At 39.7% G+C, this 23,461-nt stretch overlaps 2 protein-coding genes across 4 annotated transcripts; one reads left to right on the top strand and one right to left on the bottom strand.

The window, feature by feature from the left end:
* Positions 7,494-14,071, top strand: LOC107630856 (dual specificity protein phosphatase PHS1-like). 3 transcript variants are annotated; one of them, XM_021119226.1, is made up of 11 exons: positions 7,494-8,154; positions 8,486-8,575; positions 8,670-8,827; positions 9,057-9,258; positions 9,612-9,788; positions 9,891-10,051; positions 10,283-11,360; positions 11,678-11,824; positions 11,895-12,122; positions 12,346-12,513; positions 12,706-12,820. In XM_021119226.1, the coding sequence occupies exons 1-10, from the start codon at positions 8,095-8,097 to the stop codon at positions 12,505-12,507; spliced, it is 2,463 nt and encodes an 820-aa protein (XP_020974885.1). In that variant the 5' UTR covers positions 7,494-8,094; the 3' UTR covers positions 12,508-12,513; positions 12,706-12,820. The 3 variants fall into 3 exon arrangements, with proteins under 3 accessions (XP_020974885.1, XP_016189606.1, XP_020974884.1); XM_016334120.2 differs by having other exon boundaries at positions 7,503-8,154; positions 12,346-12,503; positions 12,706-14,071; XM_021119225.1 differs by lacking the exon at positions 7,494-8,154 and adding an exon at positions 8,166-8,401 and having other exon boundaries at positions 12,346-12,503; positions 12,706-14,071.
* On the bottom strand, positions 13,909-19,559 carry LOC107630857 (chaperone protein ClpC, chloroplastic). Its single transcript, XM_016334121.2, has 10 exons — positions 19,340-19,559; positions 17,835-18,416; positions 17,378-17,493; positions 17,145-17,267; positions 16,872-17,057; positions 16,511-16,726; positions 16,089-16,306; positions 15,692-15,767; positions 15,530-15,619; positions 13,909-15,368 (listed from the first exon to the last, which is right to left on the bottom strand). The coding sequence occupies exons 2-10, from the start codon at positions 18,397-18,399 to the stop codon at positions 14,190-14,192; spliced, it is 2,769 nt and encodes a 922-aa protein (XP_016189607.1). The 5' UTR covers positions 18,400-18,416; positions 19,340-19,559; the 3' UTR covers positions 13,909-14,189.

A 23,461-nucleotide genomic window follows, 5' to 3' on the forward strand; every position in this document is an offset into this window, starting at 1 on the left:
TCCCAACATTGATGCCCTCGTCGACGCGGCAGCGGGGTACCGATTCTTGAGCTTCATGGATGCGTACTCGGGGTACAACCAAATCCTGATGCACCGTCCAAACGAGGAAAAAATGGCGTTCATTATGCCAACAGGGACTTATTGCTACATATTGATGCCCTTTGGGCTGAAGAACGCAGGGGCAACCTATCAAAGGTTAATGAACAAAGTCTTCAAGGATCATATCGGCAAGTCAGTGGAGGTATACATCGACGATATACTGGTAATAAAACGGCCAAGCCGAGTAACCTAGTCACCGATTTAGAGGTCGTATTTGAATCGCTTCGGAAGCACAATATGAGGCTCAACCCCCTCAAGTGTGCTTTCACCATGGAAGCCGGGAAGTTTTTCGGCTTTACGATCACACAAAGGGAAGTGGAGGTCAACCTAGACAAGTGCAAAGCCATCCTTTGGATGTCAAATCCAGGATGTGTCAAGGATGTCCAAAGATTGGTAGGGAGGCTCACGGCTTTGTCTCGTTTCCTCGGTACTTCGCCAGCAAAGGCTCTTCCCTTCTTTAACTTGATGAAGAAAGGGATAACTTTTGAATGGACCTCGGCTTGCGAAGAATCCTTCAATCACTTCAAAAAGATCCTGTCAGAACCACCAATGCTCGGAAAGTCAAAAGAAGGAGAGACCTTATACCTATATCTAATTGTGACGGAGGAGGCCATGGCGGCCATTTTGATTCAGGAAGAAGACAAAATCCAGCAGCCGGTGTACTTCATCAGTAAGGTACTCCAAGGAATAGAGTTAAGGTACACCAAATTGAAAAAGTTAGCCTATGCTTTGCTAATCTCCTCCCGGAGATTGAGGCAGTACTTCCAGGGGCACCCGGTCATTGTGAGAACCAACCAAGCCATCAAGCAAATCTTATAAAAACCCAACCTGACGGGTCGTATGATGACATGGCCAATAGAGCTATCCCAGTACAACATCCAATATGAATCCTGACATGCGATCAAGGCTCATGTGATGGCAGACTTTCTGGTAGAGGTGGCTGGGAATCCTCCTGGGGACGCGACCACAAAGTGGAAGCTCCACGTAGACGGAGTGTCCAACCAGGCTTTTGTAGGAACCGGGATCATCTTAGAAAGCTCAGAAGGGGTGACTTACGAGCAATCAATCAAATTTGAGTTTACAGTCTCAAACAACCAAGCGGAGTATAAGGCCCTAATAGGCGGCTTAATCTTAGCCAAAGAGGTCGGAGCAGCGAAACTCGAGGTCAATAGTGACTCACAGGTCGTGACGTCTCAAGTAAACGGGACCTACCAGGCCAGAAATCCTTTGTTACAAAAATATTTAGAAAGAACAAAAAGGTTGTATGAGGGTTTTGAAGAAATGGTGATCCAGCATGTACCCAGAGAGAGAAATGCTAGAGCTGACCTCCTATCAAAGCTGGCGAGCACCAAACCCAGGGCAAGAAATCGATCCCTAATCCAAGGTCTAGTGAAGGAGCCATCGATGACCCTTTGAATGGCCCAACTCCCAAATCTTCCCTCATGGATCAATCTAATTCAACATTTTCTTGAAGATGGGACACTTCCCGGAGAGAAAAAAGAAGCCAAGGTGATAAGGAGAGAAGCCACCAAGTATGTAGTAATACAAGGGCAGCTATACAAACAAGGACTTAATCAGCCTCTATTAAAGTGCTTGCGTCCCGACTAGATGGACTATGTTCTAAATGAAGTCCATGAGGGATGTTGTGGCAACCACATTGGAGGGAAAGCACTAGCCAGAAAACTTGTCAGGGTAGGGTATTATTGGCCCTCTATGATGGCAGATTCCCAAGAGTTCGTAAAGAAATGCAAGAAATGCCAAGAGAATGCAAATTTCTACAAGGTCCCAGCAGAAGAGCTAAGTTCCATGTTGGCCTCCCGACCTTTGTCCTAGTGGGGAGTCGACCTTCTGGGGTTGTAGCCCTGGGGTAGGTTAAGTACCTCATTGTGACCATTGATTACTATACGAAGTGGGTAGAAGTAGAGCCATTCGCCAGCATATCATCAACAAATTGTCGGAAGTTTTTGTGGAGACAAGTAATCTCCAGATTTGGAATCCCGGAGATCATGGTCTCGGACAATGGGACGCAGTTCTCTGACAAAAAGTTTTGGGAGTTCTTATCTGGATTGGGGATCAAGCAAAAGTTTTCCTCAGTGGAACACCCCCAGAGTAACGGTCAAGCCGAGGCGGCGAACAAGGTTATCCTCAATGGGTTAAAAAAGCACCTTAACCAGCGAAAGGGCTCTTGGGCAGACGAAGTGGCTTTCGTGTTATGGTCTTATAGGATAATGCCGCAGTCTTCCACTGGAGAGATGCCTTTCCGACTTACTTACGAGGTCGATGCGGTCATTCCTATGGAAATCAGAGAACTAAGTCCAAGGCTATTCCTGGGCGAAGATAGTAAAGGAATTGAAAAAAATTTGATTGATGAAACAAGAGAGATGACCCACTTATCGGAAGGTGCACTAAAACAGAGGATAGCCTTGCGTTACAATCGCAAAGTGCTAAATAGAAGCTTCAAGGAAGGTGATCTGGTGTTACAGCATAATGACATTGGCCCGCTGACTCCGGGAGAAGGCAAGCTGGTAGCCAACTGGGAAGGCCCGTACAAGGTAAGAGAAGTTCTTGGGAAAGGTGCATACAAGCTAGAACAAATGGATGGGAACGAGGTCCCAAGAACGTGGAATGTCGCGAACTTGAAGAGGTTCTACTCTTGAATGAGGTCCCAACCTAACGACCTTTTTCTTCACCCTTGTTATCTTTCATTTTACCACCCTCTTTGTTATATGTTTCATTTTCTTTCACGTGTTTTGATACCTTATGCTCTTTTAAGTACTTGTTATGAAGATTTTTTGCACTTTCGTTTGATTATTAAAGAAGCACACTTTCCCCTACCCTCCACACGAGGTAACGGTAAGGGGTTTTAACGAGACCTACTGTTGAAAACCAAGTGATTAATTTACGTTATTCTTAGTCATACTTGTGGTTTATTATTGTTTTATAAAAACGACAACCCGGGACTGATCACCCCGGAGACCACGGTGATTGCAATTAACGGATATCTAACGTATAGCAGTTTATGGCCTAACAGCCAAGCAAAGAAGCAACAAGTAAAATAGCCAAAACATTCTATGAATGAAAATGTTAGTTTAAAAAAGGCATCACTTCGGTCCATTAACGTTCTAAAGTCGATGGCACCAAAAATCACGACAACAACTTAACGACAATAAAAGTGAAATTGTTTCAAAGTTATAAGTCGGGGGTACCACATCGGTCCAATAAAACAAAACGCAAATAGAAAGTACAAGATTTCCATTTTTACAAAGAGGCCTCATTTCCTCGGGATGTCCACAATTTTTCCGTCTTGAACCATCTTAAAAGCCCCAATCAAAGAGGCATTAAGGTCGGGAGCATGGAGGGAGACTTGATCCTTAATCCCCTCTTCGGTAGCCTTGACCACTTCTCGAGCATCCTTGACAATTTCCTTATTCTTTTTCTTCAAATCCAAGGCATCTCGTTTAGCAGCCTCGGCCGTCTTCACGGCCTCGGAAAGCTTTTCCTCTAGCTCCTTAACCTTTGCCTCAGCTACGGTGGCCCGACCTTGAGTAGTGTTTAGTGAACTTGAGAGTGAGAGGTCGCGCTCCCCCAGGTGATTAATCTCATCAGCACTCTCCTTAGCCTTCTTCTCCTCCTTGGCAAGCTATGTCCTCAGAAACTCTTTTTGGGCTTTCAAGTCAGTGATTTCTTTTTTAGCAGTCTGGAAGTTCCCCTCCCAAACTTGTCCCTGCGCTAGGATGGGTTCCACCTTCTTAGCAATGGCGGAAGCCCGGAGGAGGCTGCGATATATCCACCTCGTTTGGGCAGCCAGGTCCTCTTCCTAGAAGAACTCCTCTCTATCATAGTAAGAGTCTTCCCGGACTCCAGGGTTTTTCTCTTTTTGGGGTTGGTAGTAAGGATTAGATCGGGATCACCCTTGCCCTGAGCCTCTTTATCCCGTCCCCCTTCATCAGTGATCGGGATCTCCTCAACAAGCACCTCGGGAGAAGGTTGAGGTTCAGTCTGAGCACTTCCCTTGACGACGACCTGAGGTCCGTGCTCGGCCGAAGGGGTCGCCGAGCTATCATCATCGCTATTGTTATCAGGGAAGAGGTGTGTCATCAAACAAGCCATCGAGGTATTCCACCAACCATGGCAACTACAAAAATTAAAAATAAATTAGGAAGTCAGGAAAACAAGAAAGTTTTGAAGCAAGCAAAGCAAACAAGCTAATCGTGAGAATAGAACGACGAATAAGTTCAAGCTTTACCTACACACTCATAACCGGATTCCCAATCGCCTATCAATAGGTGGGGGTTAAGATTCTTAGTGCCAAAGATCGCTAACAAGATGTCTGCGATTTGACCGTCCTCCAGACTCAGCCACTTGTAGGACACTTTTATTAGATTTTCAGAGGCAACACCGAAACTCCAATAAGTGGGGATTCGCCTCTCACCCTCCAAAGTAAGCCAAAAAGGTGATGACCCTGAGCCGGCCTGATCATGAAGTAGGTACTTGACGAATGGTTTTTCTGCTAGTAAAGAATTCACAATAAATTCTCGTTGTTAGTATAGTTTCTAAACCAACAAAGAATCCTTTCATACAAAAAATTATTTGGTTGTCACAAGTAACAAAACCCCTAAAAAGTAATAACCGAAGTATTTAAACCTCGGGTCGTCTCTCAAGAAATTGCAGGGAGGTGTGTTACTATTGGTTATGGGTTTTTGTTTTCTGAGAAATTTTGGAATGAGGAATGGAAAAATAAATGATTGTGAATTAAAGCAATGTAAATTAAAAGAGATTTATGTATTCAAAATAAAAGCCTTGAACGGGAGAAGATTAATTGGAAGTTCTATCCTTGTTGAATTTTTCTAAGTGTAATAATAAAAGGTTGTTGTTCTACTTGGTCATCCCTTACTTAATAAGGGAAAGTCAAGTAACTAACTAACTAACTCTATCACCCAAGTCCTAATCCTCTCCTAAGGGAGGATTAGAGTCAGAGACTAGAGAGTCAGCCAACAACTTCCAGTTAAGATTAACACTTGAGTATTCCAACTCAAGGTTCTCCTCTTAATCAACTCCTAATCAAGTTAGGGAACTACTCCATTAACATGAATACCATCTTCGTTGATATGAAAAAAGAATAGAAAAGAGACATGATAATTGAAATAAAATTGGAAGCAATTAAATAAATAATAAAATTAAATGAAAAAGTATTCCTTGCATTAATAAATTCTAAAAACAATCCAATTATAATTCTGAACAAAAATTAAGGATATGAAAGAGTAAGAGAAAAAGAAAGCAAACTAGAATAATAAAGACTTCACGAAGGTAGTAACTCTTTGTAATATCCAACTCAAAAGCATAAAACTAGGAATCCTAAATTCTAGAGAGAGAAGAGAGCCTCTCTCTCTAAAAGCTACATCTAAAACCTAAAATTCTGAATAATGAGCAGTCTTCTCCCATTCCTCCACTCTGCAGCCTCTAATATGTGTTTTCTGGGCCGAGAACTGGGCTAAAAACAGCCCAGAAATCGCTGGGGCCGAATTCAGAAACGCTGAGATTTCGCAGATGCGACGCGTGCGCGTGATACACGCGTGTGCGCCATTTATCTGTAGAGCAACTATAGCAAATTATATATCATTTTGAAGCCCCGGATATTAGCTTTTCAACACAACTGAAACCGCCTCATTTGAACCTCTGTAACTCAAGTTATGGTCAGTTAAGTACGAAGAGGTCAGGTTGGACAACTTAGCAATTCCTTCAGTTTCTGTATTCCTTCCACTTTTGCATGCTTCCTTTCCATCCTCTAAGCCATTCCTGCCCTATGAACCCTGAAAACACTTAACACACATATCACAGCATCAAATGATAATAAGAGGGGATTAAACATAGCAAATTTAAGGCTAAAGAAGCATGTTTTCAATCATAGCACAAAATTAGGAAGGAAAATGCAAAACCATGCAATTAGTATGAATAAGTGTGCAAAGACTTGATAAAAATCACTCAATTGAGCACAAGATAAACCATAAAATAGTGGTTTATCAGTACTCTTGAACCCATGAAAAGAATCTTCGAAGAGTCCGAAGATTCCGCAGTTTTGCACTGCTCAAAAGGACATGTAGCCTTTTTTGTGTTTGCCTTCTCGGGTAGGGTTGGTGAGCAGAAAGAGGTAAAGGAACACGTTAACAGAGGCCGAGAGCTCCAAGTACTCACACACCATCTCGAAGCAACGGATGGCTGCCCAGCTGTTCAGATGGAGTTGTGACGGGGCCACGTCATATCAACCAGTCGGCCACCCGAGGAGACGACATATTTATTTGGCATATGCGCTCCCGGTCCCCCGGGACGAAAACGTTGTAGTTCGCTTCTTCCAAACCACCTCCATATAAACCCCCCAGAATTGCGAAACTCTTCAAGTTCCTCTTGGGTTTCCAGGAAGCCGTATCCTTTACATCAGAGGTAACCCAAGCATACCGATCTACCAAGTTTGGGTTCGGTCGCTGCATCATACCTACAGTGGGGGCACCACTTAAGTTAACTCGGGAGATTAAAAACCCAGAAGAAAGGAAAAAACGAAGATTATGTGTTGCTACATTACTATCCTACACTATTTCGTATCACTCTAAGGACTAAATCCAGGAAGAAGACACCTATGGTACCCTCCTAAGAACTACCTAACAATGGCAAGTCTAGCCCAGGCAGACAAAAGTCACGAGAAAGACAGAAGGAAACAAAACGCACCAGAAATAATGCATGCAGCAACAGTGGTAGCAAAAAGCAAGCATGATAATCAACAACGAAAAAAAATGCTTACCAGTAAATGAAGAAGGAATGAAGTAAGCACAAGTGTGATGGGATTCGCAGCAAGCAAGGCGTAGAATTTCGGATGCGCAGTAGTGAGAAAGTGAAGAAAGGTGAAGAGAGTGTGTGAAAGAAGTGAAGAGGTTGTGAAGGCAAAGGATGCAAAATGGTAACCGTTAGAGGGAGCGCGAAAAGACAGGGGTAAAATTGACTTTTTTCCCTACTTTCTCCAGTGCGCGTGAGTTGTCTCTAACCGACGCCCCAAGCAACGATTAGGGACAACTCACGCGCACTGGAGCCATGGACCTCGTCAACGGGTTCCCGGACTTATCAGGACTCGACCCGAGTGAGCGCGAGTAACTCGAACACACCAACCACGACTTCTAGCTTCATGGTTGATAAATTGGGGGCACTGTTCCGGCCCAGTCCAACAAGGGTCCCGGTCCGACTGTAGACCGTCGACCCGCCGGGTCACTTGATCCGAACCTAAAGGTGACCCGCGCAAGTGCGCACCATCCCACGCCCTGCTGGGGAGACCTGACCAGCTAGCAAAAGCTTCCAGGCAGATGGACCCAAGCGAATGGCCTACCCAAATTCAGAGTATAAATGGAAAAGGACCTACCCCTCTCCAAAGATACGTTACCTTTTTACCCTAATTGGCTGCCTCATCGTACGGACACTAATTTTAACATCGAAGTATCTTTACAAGTAGCCCCACCTGCCGATCCATCAACGACTTAGACGGTTATCCTCCTCGAAAAGCTTGCACCCAGGTCCAGATCTCCCGTGTCACACCAGTCAAATTACCACCCAAACCTCCCATCACCCGAGCAACCGAACATAAATGATTCTGAAGGCATATCACCACCATCATAGGAGTCACGATTTGGCTGAAACCTTAAATAGTTAAATGTTGTTCCATCTCCAAGGCCATTTCGACCCTACACGGGACCCACGACCACCACCACTCCCTCAACTGAAAGCTCATAAAACTACCCAATTCTACCAATACCATACTACATGCAATATCAATATTCAGTAGACATAGCTACTGCTGATCTGTTGAGTGTTTCCGATGTTGAAATCTTGCTGTGTATGAATGCAGTGGGTATCATCATTATTTGACTTCACTTCCCCTTTCTCACGAAAACGGAACACCGAACACCACACGCGTTTTCAACTCCATATTTATAGACAAGACTATAGTCTTAAAATATGGGAAAAGAGCAAAAGCAGGAGAATGCAATCATCACCACCATACCTCCACAACCCCAGGTTAACAACTTAACACCCTCTATCACCTACATATATATAGTCATATATTAAAAACATTATAATATAATAATAAAAAGGAAAATAGCAAATCACACCGCAAACTCCCATTAATCAACCATCATGATGACATCTGTATTTAGATCATTATGTGCATGCCATGAATATTGAATTGTGTTGCGAATGTGATGATGATCTTTACAGCCTCGTAGAGTTGTAATCCAAATGCGTGCCATCATCATCATCATAAGTTCATAGCCTGAACCTATCTGTGATGTAAAGTTACTCTCTTTTTCTTTTCTCTCACATTTACATGTGGGAGTGTACTCTGCAGGACAAGGGCCAAGAGAACCAATCGGAACCCCAAAACGACGATTTCGAGCCTGAAATTGAGGTCCCATTGCCTCTCACCGATACTTCCCGGGTATGAAAATTCCGCAATTCCCATTCTACTTCATTGTCTCTCATGGCATTATGAAAGTTGTTTGAAAGTATCTGACATTGTTAGGGGAATGTAGGTTTTGTATATGTTGGGAGATTTCACCGCAGGGCCTGCGTTTAGGTTCACGCAATGGCTCCAATTGGTTCGTAAACGCACTGCCAATTCCAATTCCAATTCCTCTGGATTCCCCCACCGTCGCTGCCGTTCTGCCACCACCATGCCTTCTACTCCGACGTCAGTTGTTGCTTCCACCACTCACCATTCTCTTTCATTTTTATTTGCAATCATTGCCTCTGAAAATTTCAACAATGTCACTATGTTTGATTATTTATTCATTCTTTAATCCTAAAATCTACTAGTATCTGTAGCTCAGCTCACTGGATTCCATTACTTTGGTTTTGATATGCTTTGAAGTGCGGACCCTGTGTATCTGTTGCTAATCTTCATCATGGTTGTTGTTCAGCATTGGCGAATCAATTCAGGGTGCAAAATGCGATACAGCCCCTGAGCAAACAGAAATTAGTTTGTGGGATAGGCTTGGGAAAGCTTCCATGTTGGACATTGAATCGAGTTCATTTTCTTGGGACAAGCTCATTTCACTTCACCACATTGAACACAGCAGTAGCAATGAACTTATTGAGGATGAAATGAACAAAGCTCTTGAGGTTTGGATTTATATACTCATAATATAATATGTACACTCACCAACGCACTACTTGCTGTGTTTAATGGAAGGTCTTTAAGTATTGAGATGTGAATATGCAAACAGGGATAATATCTTTCAAGGCTGAGCTTGTCAATAATTGTTAGCTTCAAAACTCAGAAGTTAGAAAGAACTATAATTTCTTGCTGGTTTAGCTTCTGCCCAATTGATTGTCACTAAGTACTTCTGTGCATAGCATATGCACCTATCCCATTAATTCATATACTAGTTTATTTGTTTGTAGTACCAAATCAGAGAGAAGTGTATATGCATACTTTTTGGTTAAAACTGTTTTTATCTCATGTGCACTCATAGGTAACTGTAAATTCTGGAGGGGTTGTCTTCTTTGCCTTTTTCAACTGCACTGGGAATGATGATGCTGTTCCAAAAGAAGCAGCAGCTGTTATAAAGATATCATCATCAAGAATGGCAACACAGTCTGAACGCCTTGGCTATGAATTTGCCAGGTGTTTGGGAGTCCAAACGCCACAGGTTGTTTGCTTAGTTTTATAACACAAACACCATATTGGCAAGCTTAGGCTATCGGATTGTGTTCCTACTCTATTCACTCTCTTCTGTCATTTGGAAATGCAGGCTAGAGTCATTCACAATACCAGTTCAGAATGGCACCAAATAAAAGAAGCTGCAGAAAAGGCTAAAGAAGCATCATCTGATGAGGGTGATGAAATTGGGGAAGTGACCTGTTTTGAACTTTTGGAAGCTCTTGAGCTTAGCAGATGTCTCTTTTTTATGAGGTGCAATCTAAGTCTGACAAATAGCTGATTTATTCTTTTGTACTCTTCCATTAGTGGCATTGAGATATAGATGTGCAAGTACTCCACCTTGTCCCTATCGAGTAGGAAACTAAATGAAGTAATAAATGATATCTATAGAAGCCTAGAAGGATAAAAGGATATTAGGTAACTAATATTCCTATGAAGATGTCATTAACTAGCTTATTCTAAGTATTTCCTATCTTCTTGCAGTTATGTACATGGATCACCTTTGCTTGAGAACTCTAGTGCCTTTGAGTCCGAAGAATTTGCAGAAAGTACATCAGCAGCTCTTGGCAGGGTGCTGATGTTGGACCTAGTCATCAGAAATGAAGATAGGCTCCCTTGTCGTGAACTTAGGTGGCGTGGGAATTCTGCAAATTTGTTGTTGGCTGAAAAGAAGATCTCTACAAATACAGATGCAATAGAAGCCGCCTTTGATTCTGCAATAAATCGATATAGACCAAAAGCAATTAGGGCTCTTCAAAAAGAAAGAAGGTCAACTTCAGTTGACAGCAGACTCATTTCTCATAAGCCTGACTTGATATCACAAGCTTCTGATCTGTCTGATATTTTAGAGTCTCCGAGATCCGTTGACATGAGCCTGGAGAGGCAAAAAGAATCTCCCGATTTTAACATTGTAGCCATTGATTCTGGTGTTCCTCGCCGGCCCCCTGCTGGAAAACGTGCAAATGACCAGGTTAATTATCCTAAGTTGGTTGAGTTGTTATTGCATAGTTCTGAGTTTGCCTCAAACCTTTTATATGATATAACTGGAGGGAAATTAGGATGTCCTCCACCAGAAGACATGGATACACTTGATACACATGATACACATGCAAGTGACATGACACCAGTAGTTCATGCATTTCGTACCGGATTTCGGTCTTCTCTTAGAGATTTGCAGGGTTTCCATATATTCCTACTAACACTTCACCAAAGACTAGATATCTTGTTTCGATCATTTATGAACATTATAAGCAAAATATCTTTGGGGGAAGGTGACAAAGAGGATTCAGTGGTACCTGAGTCACCTTCAATGGCTACTGGTAGTAATTGTTACTCTCCAACCAGTAGGGAGAGGTTTTCTAATGATAACCATCAAGATTTTACTGATTCAGAATCTCAGAGATATGCTTCAAGGGCATCATCTTGGGGAAATAGAGATAGTTGTGACTCTGCTTCAACATCAAAAGAAAGTCGGTATGGAAAGTTCTATAGAGGAAATGGGGAGCCACTTCGCAGTCTCCGCTTAACAACTAAGATTCGTGACTTTCACAAATTCGCAAAGGTTGTCTCATAGGTAGCATAATATTGTTTACTGGTTCCATCGTTTTGGAGCTGCCAATGAAAATTTTGATACATTTTTCCCCTTTGATTTTATGGATCAGAAATAATGATTCAGTTGTTATCTTTTGCAAAAGAAGAAGACTTTTATCTCATGTCTATCTACAAAAAACTGTATGTTGTGGACATTGCATATGATTATGACTAAAATATCGTTTTGCTGCTTTCAGAAGTGAGAGCATAGATTTTGTGGATCTGTTTTGGCTATTTTGGTTTTGGAGATGCTATGAGTTCTCAAATTAAATATATTATGATTTCCAGGTCGATGCTGAATCTAATAAAGAATTGGAGCAGTGGAATGAAATGCTTAAAAGTGATGCTATCAAACTATGCCAGGAAAACAACTTCTATACAGGATTTTTTGAGGGTAGTGATAATAACATCATTGTTGATGCATATGAACTTAAGGTATCTTCATTGTCACTGATTAAGGATTCATATTTATGAAATATGAATACATTACCATTTTAACTTTCAGGTCAGACTTGAGCATATTCTTGAAAGAATTGCATTGATATCTGACGCTGCAAGTACAGAGAAACCATCTGCCGTTACAAGCACTGTGTTCATTGGTGGAGCACTAGCTGCAAGATCTGTTTATACATTGCAATACTTGGGAATCACACATATTATATGCTTGTGTACCAATGAAATTGGTCAATCAGATACTCAGTTTCCTGATCTATTTGAGTACAAGAATTTCTCTGTAAGCAAGTCATATTCCAGATTCTAACTAATGCACTCAATTATTCTACACTCAATTATTCTATCTTATTTTTAAAGATCTACTTTATTTGAACTAGTTGAACTCCTCCCACTTAATTTCTGAACTATTCTTTTTTGTTCAACTTTTACTTTTAATTCTAATATTAGGTTACCTTCAGGAAAATGTCTTGATATAGGTTCTGTTCGCCCTCCTATTTGGACAGGTGTATGACAATGAAGATTGTAACATCAGCAGCATATTTGAAGAATCATGTGATTTTATAGATCATGTTGAACAAAATGGCCAGAAAGTTTTAGTTCATTGCTTTGAAGGGAAAAGCAGAAGTGTGACAGTGGTCCTTGCTTACTTAATGCTCAGGAAGTAAGTAATGGTAAATATAGAATCCTTGGTAAAATCATAGGAGAGAATCGTATTTAAATATTTGAATCTTAGTTGCTATCAATTCTTCATGAGCTATTTATTTGAACAGCCATCAATTCTTCATGGTTTGATACAATGAAGTAACTAATATGATTCAGCATGTGGCCATTATAAGTAGTATATCTTCTCTGATATGTTGCAGGAACTTAACTTTATTAGAAGCATGGAATGCTCTGAAACGAGTTCATCGCCGGGCACACCCTAATGATGGTTTCGCAAAGATCTTACTGAAACTAGATCAGAAACTGCACGGGAAGGTGTCAATGGAGTGGCAGCAGCGGAAACCGAGCATGAAAGTTTGCCCCATATGTGGGAAGAATGCAGGACTAAGCAGTGGCTCACTGAAACTGCATCTGCAGAAAGCACATAAGAAGCTATCATCTGGGAGTGTAGATAGTGCCATGTCAATGGAGATCCAAAAGGCATTGACAGCTTTGAAGATTAGCCGTGGCGGAAGTGTCAGCCGGACACAAAGGTCCTCTCATTCAACAGATGAGTGAATACAAGATACTGTAAATCCAACTTACTTTACTCTAGCAACAGATAGTAAGTATAGGAACTAATGAGGGTAAATATTTTACTTGAGCAGCTACGCCTGAAGTATAGTTTTTCTTCTGTCCATTTCTTCTAGCTTCTCTCCTGTAAAACCTAAAGGGTTAAAGGTTGCAACATGTGGGGGTTATTATAGGTGAATGTTCTTCTAAGATGATATTTTCTCAACATTTGCATAGTTGTCTCACCGGTAAATATGATAGTGATAGATAAAATAATCATCAAATTTACTAATAAGATACTGTAACTAAAATATTTCACTATTGATACATAATTTACTGATAAATACAAGCAGATTATTCAGAATCAGTTACTGTTTATGGGAGAGGGGAATATCACTTTCAAATTGAGAGCGTGCAGTTTACTTTGAAAAAGGTTCGAATACCCAAAGAGCATACTGCTTGGAGATCTCTCGGTAATCAGTTATCATACAATTAGAGATGGCATGTGATGGTGATCGGTCAAACTGGGCAATGACTTCTGAATTATAATGCACTTTTTTTTTTTTATAACTTTTCTTTCTTTTCTTTTTTTGGAAGCACTATTACTGAATACTGATACACTTCAGTTATAATAAACATGATCTTCTTAATCTGTTTTTTCGTCAAGTGTTATTTATCGAGTTTCGATTAGTTTTTTAATTTTATTTTACTATATATGACTTACCCTAATTAAATTAAATATCATAATTATAGTTTAACAATGTAACTATTCTTTTAATTCTTGGGCTACTAACTTGAAATAATTAAGAAAAAAAACCCAGTAATTTGTATTTTGTAGTTCACCGTAATCATGAATAAGTGAATATCGTGCTTATGATTGGAAGAGTAAAGACATCCCGCTTCCACTAAAATTGTACATTGATGCACAATATCCGAGGTACGGCTCAAGTTCTCATTGTCATGGTATTGGTCCCTGTTCTATTTTCTTTCTTGGTGATGGGCAAAACACGCCATCGGACTACCAGTGTTGAAATGAACAGCTGTAGGTTCATTGTTGACAACTAAACAAAACTAAGACTGACTATGTTCAAAATGAAACAAACACAAAACATCTTAGACAAAGGCATTAACGTTACACAGGAAGAGGCTCGGGTAGTGAATCCGGGGCACCACTGCTACCATTGAGCACGATCACATTGCCATCAGAATCAGCATCCACAATAACACAGTCTCCCTCTTTGATCTCTCTAGCAAGCATCTTCTCTGCCATGCTGTCCTCCAAAAGTCGCATTATCGCTCTTCTTAGAGGCCTAGCCCCATAACTAGGATTATAGCCCTCCTCAACCACTCTCTCTCTGAACCTCTCTGTCACCGAAAGATCAATATCTTTAGCTTTCAGCCTCTCAAACACCTCCTTCAGCATTATGTCAGCTATCTCCTTCACCTCAAGTTTCGTGAGTTGCCTGAAAACGATCATTTCATCCAGCCTGTTCAAAAATTCTGGTCTAAAGTATTGCTTCAGCTCCTCGGTCACCAAGCTCTTGATTCGGTTATAGCTGCTGTCCTTCTCATCGTATTCGAGATCAAATCCTATTTTGCGGCCTCCCTTCTCAATCACACTACTTCCAACATTTGATGTCATTATAAGAAGTGTGTTCTTGAAGTCCACAGTTCTTCCCTTACTGTCTGTTAGCCTTCCATCTTCCAGGATCTGAAGCATCATATTGAACACATCAGGATGGGCTTTCTCAATCTCATCGAAAAGTACAACTGTGTAGGGACGACGCCGAACTGCCTCGGTTAGTTGACCACCCTCAGTATAACCAACATATCCAGGAGGGGAACCAATGAGTTTTGACACCGTGTGTCTTTCCATAAATTCACTCATATCAAGCCGAATCATGGCTTCTTCAGAACCAAAGTAGTATGCAGCCAGTGCTTTCGCCAACTCAGACTTTCCCACACCAGTTGGCCCAGAAAAGATGAAGCTGGCAATTGGACGATTAGGGTTCTTCAATCCAACCCGTGCTCGACGGATAGCACGACTAATGGCTTTTACTGCTTCATCCTGACCAATGACTCGCTTGTGTAATGTCTCTTCCATCTTGAGAAGACGATCGGATTCATCTGTTGATACTTTCTCGACAGGAATACCTGTCCAAGAGGAGACAATGTGTTGTATGTCAACTTCAGTCACAACTGGACCTGCATCTCCTGCCTCACTCTCTGCCTTGCTCATCTCCTTGCCTTTCTCAACAAGAGCTGAGATCTGTGCCTTGAGATCCATTTCTCTATCTCGTAGCTCTCCAGCCTATAAAGAAATGCATGCTTCATTATTCAATTAATTGAGGTGAAAAAACCAACATACTTTCTGTTAAACTAAACAAAACTAGAAACAGAGACAAATAAAAGAAAAATGCCCTCCATCTCTATTGTACAACTTTATGAGTGAGATAGTAAGTAAAGCAGTACCTTCTCAAAGTCTTGGTTGCGTACAGCTTCTTCTTTCTCCTTCACAATCTGCCTGACCTCCTTGTCAAGTTCCTTTGCTTCTTCAGGTAACTGTAAGTACATAAGCCCAATTAGCATAACAGTGGACTAAAATAGCAATTCTAGTTAAGACAAACAATTTACCTGTGCATGTTGAAGACGGACTCGAGAACCAGCTTCATCAAGCAAATCTATTGCTTTATCAGGCAAAAATCGATCACTGCAGGAGACAGCATTCATTATAAGCTAGAAAACACTTATGATATCCCAAAAAGCAGTATAGGTTTGGGTGTGGGTGAGTGTAACCAGCATTTTGATTAATCTACTGATATCAAACAGCTATATTAGACTTTCCAAATAAATACAGATAGAAGTAATACAATTCAAAGAGGAGAATTTATGCTCAATTTCAGACGATTAAATGATTCTACATCAAGTTTAGTAGAATGGTTGAAATTTAAACATGAAAAAAAAGGTCTGATCCAGCACTATATTAAAAGACAAAACTCCACAGAGAAGGTGTAGAATAATTATGACAAACCTGATATATTGGTGTGACAACTGGGCAGCAGCTACAAGGGCTTCATCAGTATAGCGGAGCTTGTGGTGAATTTCATAGCGCTCTCTAAGTCCTCTCAGTATTTGTATGGTTTCATCCACAGTTGGCTCTGGCACTTTAACTGGCTGGAATCGTCTTTCCAAAGCTGGATCCTTTTCAATGTGCTTCCTGTATTCATCCAGTGTCGTAGCTCCTATACACTACATAAATTTTAAGCCAAATACATAGTTAAGTGTCATTTCTTTAATTGTATCAAAACAGAGAATAACCAGAACATAAAAGAGCAACTCTTGTACCCATGTTGTATTTTTATAATTTAGTTCAAAAGGATGCAAAAACAAATTATTGTCAAGTTCAGACAACCAAGTAGCCTCCTTTTTCAACTTGTTAAGGAAAATGACTACCTGCAATTCCCCTCTAGCAAGAGCTGGTTTTAATATGTTTGCAGCATCAATCGCCCCTTCAGCTGCTCCTGCTCCAATCAGAGTGTGAACTTCATCAATAAATAGTATTATCTCATCACTCTGTTTGATTTCCTCCATTAGTTTCTTAAGCCTCTCTTCAAATTCTCCACGATATTTAGTTCCAGCTACAAGCAGTCCCATATCAAGGGTTATAACCTAAATCATGCAGAACAGAGGGCTGCTCAATAGCGTAGAAATGAAAAGGCATATATGGGTAACTAGCACAAGTGAGAGTATAACATATGATCAATTATAAAACGGATCACCATTTACATTCTACAGAGAGAATAATCCTGCTTACCTTCTTTCCCTCTATGGTTTCAGGAACATCCCCATTTGCAATACGTTGGGCAAGACCTTCAGCAATAGCTGTCTTCCCAACACCAGGTTCTCCAATAAGGCAAGGGTTGTTTTTGGTACGACGACCTAAAATTTGAGTGACACGTTCAATTTGTTGCTGCCTTCCGACAACAGGATCCAATTTTCCCTGAGGTTGGAAGGAAGAAGACAAATAAATACAGAATGATACCTAATCTACAATCTTCATTGAAGAAGACTAGGAAAAGCCAATTACCTCCTCTGCTAACTTGGTCAAATTTGTGCCATACTCCTCCAAAGTCGGCATCTTATTGCTGCTACTACCTGAGCCTACAGTAGCACCAACACTGTCAGCACTCTCACCAACCATACGGATAACCTGCATCCAACCCATAGAGATTATAAGATTAAGAAAAGGAAGTTAAGATAAAAATATGCATATATATCGGAAATATGCAGAAAGGAAGTAAACAAAGCCATAATACTAGCCTGAGTGCGAATATTAGCTGGATCAGCACCCAGGTTTTCAAGAACACGTGCTGCTACACCTTCACCCTCACGAAGGAGACCAAGAAGCAAGTGTTCAGATCCAATATAATTGTGACCTGCAAGTTAGTCAATTTTAATCAGGGTAATTCATCCAATCCTCTGCTCCTTTACTTTGTTCATCCAATTCAAAACTCATCAAACCTTAACTGACTCTTCAAATAAAAAATAAATAACAATTACAAAAATTTGGGGAAAAATAATATGATCTTGACCCAATTTAACCAAATCATTCCTACCACATTTCAGGCTACATTAAGTCAATAACAACAACCAAAAAAAAAAACTGCTAAGTAATAGACAAATGGGTGACGGGAAGCAATTTCTCTGTAATGGACATCTTCTTTGCAACTACTTAATTAGATATATGAAATAGCAAATAAAGGTAGAAAGTACTTACCAAGTTGACGAGCTTCATCCAGTGAGAGTTCCAGAACACGTTTTGCACGGGGAGTGAATGGAATCTCAACAGCAACAAATCCACTACCCCTTCCAATTATCTTTTCAACTTCTACACGTGCATCTTTAAGGTTAATCCCCATAGACTTTAGAACCTTAGCAGCAATTCCAGTACCTTCACCAATTAGCCCCAATAGAATCTGTTCTGTTCCAACAAAATTGTGACCAAGTCGTCTTGCCTCCTCCTGGGCCAGCATGATTACTTTGATTGCTTTCTCCGTGAAACGCTCAAACATGGCTTTAGGTATGCATCTGCTAGCCCTTGCTCTCCTTGAAGAAGAAGCAGTTAACACCTTTGAATGCAAATCTTGAACATGTCTCGACTTAGTATCCAAAGGATTAAGAGTACGTAATCCTGAGAAACCTATCAGCCTTGATCCAGGCACTTGTAAGGCAGACATCATTACCACTGATCTTTTAAATTTTCCTAATCCCCTCAGTTGACTATGCCTTTGCCTAGCCACTAGGCCAGGTAAATTAATTGACTGAGCCAAAACCGTCGGCATGATTTCTGAACTGCTGGCTGCATTTTTCAATTAACCATAATATTAGCCAATGGGTAACACACTTGAAAAAACAGAATGCCCCCCTTTTTTTCTCAAAAAAAAACCACATCTTTGGACACATCAACCAGCCAAAATTATAAAATGGAACTGCAAACCATAAGTACAAGATTACAAGAAACAACTACAACCAAGCCTTTTCTCACTAAATGGGGTATGAAAAAGGTGTACATGGGCTCCGTCATTTTCACTAGTGAGCCCTCACTCCCACAAGCAAAGAAAAACTTCCAATGTATATCACCCAGGAGATTAAAGAGACGCATTACACAATCATTGTACAATTCCAAAAGAAGACATTACAGCTATGGAGAAAGCTGAAAACAAAAACATTTTCCATTCTGCTCGACAACTTCCCAATTTAAGCTAAAGTAAATCATTCAATCCATCAAAAAAACAAAGTACAGCCACCACTCCAGCAAGGAAACCGAACTTGACATGATGCCCACGGAGGTTCCAACAGAGTATCGAACGTGGACTAACAAATCAACACCATTGAACCAAAACGAAACCAATAATAATTATAACAAATAACAAGGAACTTGAAGCTTTGGAAACTTGACAGTGACAAACTTCATAAAATAATAGAGCTAAAGGCATATGAGAGAGAGAGAGAGAGAGAGAGAGAGAGAGAGAGAGAGAGAGACAGAGACAGAGACAGAGAGAGAGACAGAGGGGTCAGCCCAACAACAAAGGCACATTAAAGCATTTAAACAAACACCTGGTGCGCAAAACCAGAAACATACATAGTAAAACCCACACAAGCAAACGGAAGGGAAAATGCAACAACCCATGTACTCAACACAACCTTAGCTGCAAAACCTAATCGAAGCAGCTATTGAACTACCACACCGAACAACAAACGCAAAAAGCGCAATGAACTCACCAGAAGCCCTCGCCACACAAATTCAACTTCGACCCAGAAAAGATTGAGAAATATAAATGGAAAAAATTAAAGGATTGTAAAATAAATTCAGATAGAAAGATAAAGAGAGGGTTTGGGTTTAAGTTCGGTTTGTATGGTGGGGCGAGGAGGGAGGAAAAAGGTAACAGATAAAATGCGGTCGTCGACAACAATAGAACTACGACAGCCTTATATATGTCGTTTGCGCCCCTCACCTCTACCTACCCTTCCCTGCACCCTCTCTTATTATATCAAACTCTCCCCATACTTCGATAACACGTGTTCGCCTTTTATTGGTTCACTCTAGTGCTTTGGAATGTGACACGCAAGAAACGAAATGCATGAGGCTCTTTTTGTTGGGATGTGAATTCTGATGACCAGTTTGCAATTGGCAACTCATTTTATCCCCTTCTTAGCCATTCATGGGTAAAGCGTAATTATTGTTCAAAAATGTTATTTTTTTGGGAGATAAACAATGACTTTTTTAAATAATATGAATAATTATTAATCAAATAAAAATATATTATATTTTTAAATTATTTATCTAAATCTTAATATTAAAATAATTATTTGTACACTTAATGAAATAAATATTCAATATATCTATTATTTACATTATTTAATATTTTTATTTTTTATCTATATTTTTCTTATTTCTTTTCTTCTCTATTTGTTTTCTATGGACAAAGCGGAAAAGGAACGAAATTGAGTTCAATAAATGTTTCTTGCAAGAAAGATAATCTATTGTTTCGTGCATAATGAAATTACTCAAATTCGTTCATAACTAGATTAGGCATTAGATTTTTGCCTCAATCCGCAAATCAATGTCAAGGGAAGTAAGCATTCAAATGAAAGCAATGGGCTTTCATGTACCTAAATATTGGGCTTTTCTCAAGGATCGCCGCTCTGAACCGCCCCTTAAATTGTAGCAAAACTTAAAAGTGGGTAAAGTATGGTCCAAAAATAAACTGGGTTACCCAAACCAGTACTTTAAGGTGGGCCTTATTCAAAGACCAAGAAAAAAGTTGTGGGCCTTATTTTTAAAAACTAGTACTTTAAATGCTATTTATTTTTCACACACAAAAAAAAAAGAAGTGTTATTCTCTAAAATTATTATTTCATAGTGAACGAAATTAGAAATAAGTTGCCCACCAAAAAAAATTATAAATAAGTTATTTCAATATCATGAAAAGAAAAATAATAATGAGAAATATTTTGAAAATTATAATATGTATTGGGGGTGTAAACAGCCAAAGTTTCCTTGATGGTGGCGTTTTTCACCGCAAAAATCTACTCCTTAAAATAGCCGTATAACCGTAAGTCATTAAATTTTTTTATTTTTAAAAATGTTAAGTAACTTTAGTTATAGTTAAACTAGAAAAACCTACTACTGCTGTCATTGATTTCGCGGGATGATGAGATGCATCACTTTCAGCACATTGATGAAATGATGTTGATTTAAATAACTTGGTATTGGTATACGGCATATGCCCCACACCATCAGACACAGGCAAATTAAACGTACGTTCTGCAACATGCTCACGAGCTTAGTGGACAAACATTAATACACCATATATAATATATACTCACAGCACAGCTGCATGCAACTTAATTAAGATCTTGTCCCCCTTTGTTTTTCCAAGCATATTGGGCATATATCTTATGATGATTTCAAAACATTTTTACAGAATTCATATACATGCAGCGGGCCTCAACGGTTTTGGAAATTCGGCTATGATTTTGAATGGTTTTTGGTAAAGATACTTATTAGATCGATCAGTATATTTTTATATATAAAAAATTATAGTGTAATTTGAAGCTAGCTTTTATCAGTACTCATTAGTAAATAATTCATGAGTTAGAAATTTAAAATTATAACCGTATGTAATTTTAATAAATATTTTGAAAATAAATAAATAAAATATATAAGTTGGAGAAGTAGGGAAAACAGATGAGCGTTGTGGTGCGGTGGGGAGAGAGGTGTAAAATTGGTTTCAAGATTGGGCAGTAACTGTTGTTGACAAAGAAAGGGGATTCACGAGATGCTCGAGATTATTCAAACTGCTATATCCATATCCATCATTTTTATTGATTCTCATAATTTCTCACTTTATTTAACCATGCCCTCTTTTTCTTGTTTTTCTACCATCTTCCTCTCTCTCATATCAGACTTGACTTTCAAAACCCTAATAAGGTACTACTTCTTTTAATGCAATCCCATGACAAAACACAGCACTGTATGTTTAAGTCCTCATCAGAGAAAAACTAAACTTCTCTTATGTTAGAAACTAAAAGGAAATCATATGATTCCCTTTGGTCCATCAAGTTTTGTACGCGAGTCATTTTAGTCTCTAATTTTGAAAATAACCTTTCTAACAGAAAGAGTCAAATTAGTCCTTAATTTCATTTTGAGAAAAGGACAAATAGATCCCTGACCTTTTACTCTGTGGACATTTTCGTCCCTGACCATTGAAAAATACTTTTAAGTCCCTAACTTTCACAAAACTTGGACGGATCAGTCCCTCACGGAGGCATTTGGACAGATCAGTCCCTGACGGAGGCATTTGGACGGAGGGACTGATCCGTCCAAATTTTGTGAAGGTCAGGGACTTAAAAGTATTTTTCAATGGTCAGGGACAAAAATGTCTGCGGGACAAAAGGTCAGGGACCTATTTGTCCTTTTCTCTTATAAAAAAATTCTTTTTGAGATTTTTTAATTAAACTGTAAATTATTGATCATTTTAACTAATCTTAATTTTATTATTCTTACACATATTTAATAAATAAAAATTTTAATAGATATATTAATATCTATTTATATAATATATGAAAAAGAGAAAAATATAAAGAAAAGAAAAACGTTTACCTTAAAAATATATGTGTAGTTTAATTTATTTTCAATGTGTAAAAATGTATTTTATACGAAAAGTTAATTTTGGTGATTAATTTTGGTGTCCTTTGTAGCATAACCCATTAAATTATAACCGAAGGAACATTAATCTGTACTGACTTGCACACTGGTATTTACAGATATATAAGTACAGAAGTGGGAGTGATGCAAGCAATAAGTAGCATGTTTAAACCCTGTGGTGTTATTCATTGAATAATTAATTAGTGATATATATCTCCAAGTCCAAGAACGGAACATGCTGGTTGGCGGTAAGGAAGTGACGATATAGCGTTACAATACGTTACGCGGTATTGGGTGGTTGTTGAAGCTGGTTTTGCGTTGTTTCCCCGGAAAAGAAGCCAAGGCCTTGAGACACCTTCAGTAAAAGCAAATCCCTTTACACCTTTAACTTGTCTACTTTGTTTTTTTCCCCCCAACTTGCGTTACTACAACAAGAAGCAACAAGCATGTCCAGCACAAACAGCACTTGTCTCATGGAAGAAAGAGAGCTCTCTGATGCCAACAACACCTATGAACTTGTCCCTATTCCTATCATGCCTCCTCCTCAGGTAGTCAATGAAGATTGGTACATGCCAAACAACAACATCAACAACACTGTTACTACTATCCAAAATCAACCTCCGGATTCAGATTCAGATACAAGGGACATGAACTTCTTTCACCAAGATAACAACAACAGCAACCCTTTCTTCCATCCCTCTTCTTTCCCTTCATCCATGTCCTTCATCACCAACCTTCAACACTACCCTCATCAGGCCACTCCAAAACCCATATTTTCTTCTCTTCTAAGTGGCATGATGATCCCTAGCAGCACCACCAATAACCCTTTGTATGATCAAAATGGTGGAAATAATAATAGTTGCCAACAGGTGATGGGGTTTCTTGAACCTCAAGCTTTCGCTACCTCTTCATCAAACGTAGATGCTACTCTCTTGGGGGGTTTAGGATTTCCAACAAGTTTGAACAACTCATCATCAGACCCCAATAATAATAGCTTATCAGCAACCATGAGCTGTGTAATCCCACAAGAACATGAAGAAGAAGATAAACCGCCCAATAATAAGTTTGGCCTCTTTGAGGGTTTTCACAATAACATTGAGAATAATACTGGTAGTAGTTCATCATCATGGATGATGAACAACAAGTACTCCAACATACTCATGAGACCTCTTGAATCTTTACCTCCATCATCA

This window comes from Arachis ipaensis, chromosome B03 (genome assembly GCF_000816755.2).
Source record: "Arachis ipaensis cultivar K30076 chromosome B03, Araip1.1, whole genome shotgun sequence".
NCBI lineage: Eukaryota > Viridiplantae > Streptophyta > Magnoliopsida > Fabales > Fabaceae > Arachis > Arachis ipaensis.